The following is a 1,576-nucleotide window of genomic DNA, read 5'->3' as shown; positions in this document are numbered from 1 at the left end:
TTTTGTTTTTACTTTTTGGGTTGAACCGGGCTTGAATACAAGCCCTGCGATACTTCGCCGACCTTCATGGGAAGGCATGGCATATTGATAGCTGCGGTCCAAGAGACGAAGTTGCACAGTAATTCAACACTGTTGAATTCTGCCGGGTACAACGTGCACCGTCGAGATCGCGAGCGGGATAGTGGTGGAGGCTTAGCGTTCATTACGCACCACACCGTGCACTATCGTCTTATCGAAGCAGACATCGACCGCAGAGATACCACCCTAGAATGTCAGGGCATTGCTATCCGGTCAGGCGATGTTGAGCTCGAAATATTTAACGTTTATATACCCCCTGTCAGAGGTGAAACCCGTATGGTAGTAGGCGATACGCATGCGATATTATATCGCAACGGTGTCGCTGTCGTGCAAGTGGGCACAGTTTTCATCGCTTCTTACCAATTCCCACGTACTCATATCGTATCGCTCTAATGTGCACCGTGCCTAAGAATTTCGAGTAGAGGATTGTATGTACACCAGAGTTCGGCAGTTAATAGTTCAGCTTATGAATATGCTCGTGTCCGTCCGTCCGTGTACACGATAATGCCCGAACTTAGGCTTTCTTACTTGTTTTTGATACAAAGGATATGATCATTCTTTGTCGCTTTATTCTGTATTCGAAAAATTATGTTTCAATGGAATTGAATTCAATGTTAAATATTTTAATAAATCATTTAGATTTAGATAGCGATTTTAGCAATTTATTTAAGAAAAATAAAACATTTCAATTTTTGTTTTGATCTTCGTTGATTTTAAATTTGCTATCTCAAAATAATTTATATCAAATAATACACCTCTTTGAGGTAAAATTTTCGAGTGACGTAAGCTGAACTAGAAACACAAAATTTATGATATCAATTTCGTGACGAAAATTATACGAATGTTAAATTAAATTAAATTAAACTACGAGACAATCAAGCGAAAACAGGTGTTCATTGTATTTGAAATTTTTCATATTTTTTTTAATTTTCAATTTTTTTGGATAAGTACGAAGGATATGATCATTCTTTTTCGCTTTATTCTGCATTTGAAAAATTATATGTTTAAATGGACACATCGTTTTGAATACATCATTTATTTGAGAAAAATAAAACATTTAGACTATTATTTGTATTTTCGTCGATTTTAAATTCGCTACCCCAAAATAATTGATATCAAATAAAGCACCACTGTGAGGTAAAATTTTCGAGTGTCGAAAGCTGAACTAGAAACACAAAATTTATGATATGAATTTCGTGACGAAAATTATACGCATTTTTTAACTGCCTTGGAAACGTCCGGAAAATCTTTTTTATTTATTCGGAACGTTGCAAAATTCCGTCTACTGCTAGAAACACAAAATAAAAAACAGAACTTTTGCGACGATTCCTATGAATAAAAAGGATTTTCCGCTTCTTTAGCGGTAGATATTCTGTCTAACGCTATTAAACGCCTAAGTTTTGGCCCTTCTACCTCGGATATTTTAGGCTTATTTCCACCGTTTTCTTTGCAATCTGCATGTTAGTAGTGCTTCTGATAATGCGGCTAGCAGTCGATT

General features: G+C 36.2%; 2 protein-coding genes across 5 annotated transcripts in view; both read right to left on the bottom strand.

Annotated features, from left to right (window-relative positions):
- LOC118739771 overlaps positions 1 to 68 on the bottom strand; it is a 759-nt gene extending 691 nt beyond the window's left edge. Inside the window, exon 1 of the mRNA XM_036471277.1 lies at positions 13 to 68. Coding sequence (XP_036327170.1) covers positions 13 to 68 — 56 coding nt within the window. The remainder of the gene's footprint in view (positions 1 to 12) is intronic.
- LOC118738671 (MOXD1 homolog 2) overlaps positions 1 to 1,576 on the bottom strand; it is a 1,114,343-nt gene that overhangs the window by 1,085,773 nt on the left and 26,994 nt on the right. The gene's annotated exons all lie outside the window — the stretch shown is intronic.

Source organism: Rhagoletis pomonella, unplaced genomic scaffold, assembly GCF_013731165.1.
Source record: "Rhagoletis pomonella isolate Grant_MI unplaced genomic scaffold, Rhpom_1.0 Rhpom_scaffold_00005, whole genome shotgun sequence".
NCBI classification, from domain to species: domain Eukaryota; kingdom Metazoa; phylum Arthropoda; class Insecta; order Diptera; family Tephritidae; genus Rhagoletis; species Rhagoletis pomonella.
Note: the sequence above shows the minus strand (reverse complement) of the source record. Positions and strands in the feature narration are given on the sequence as shown.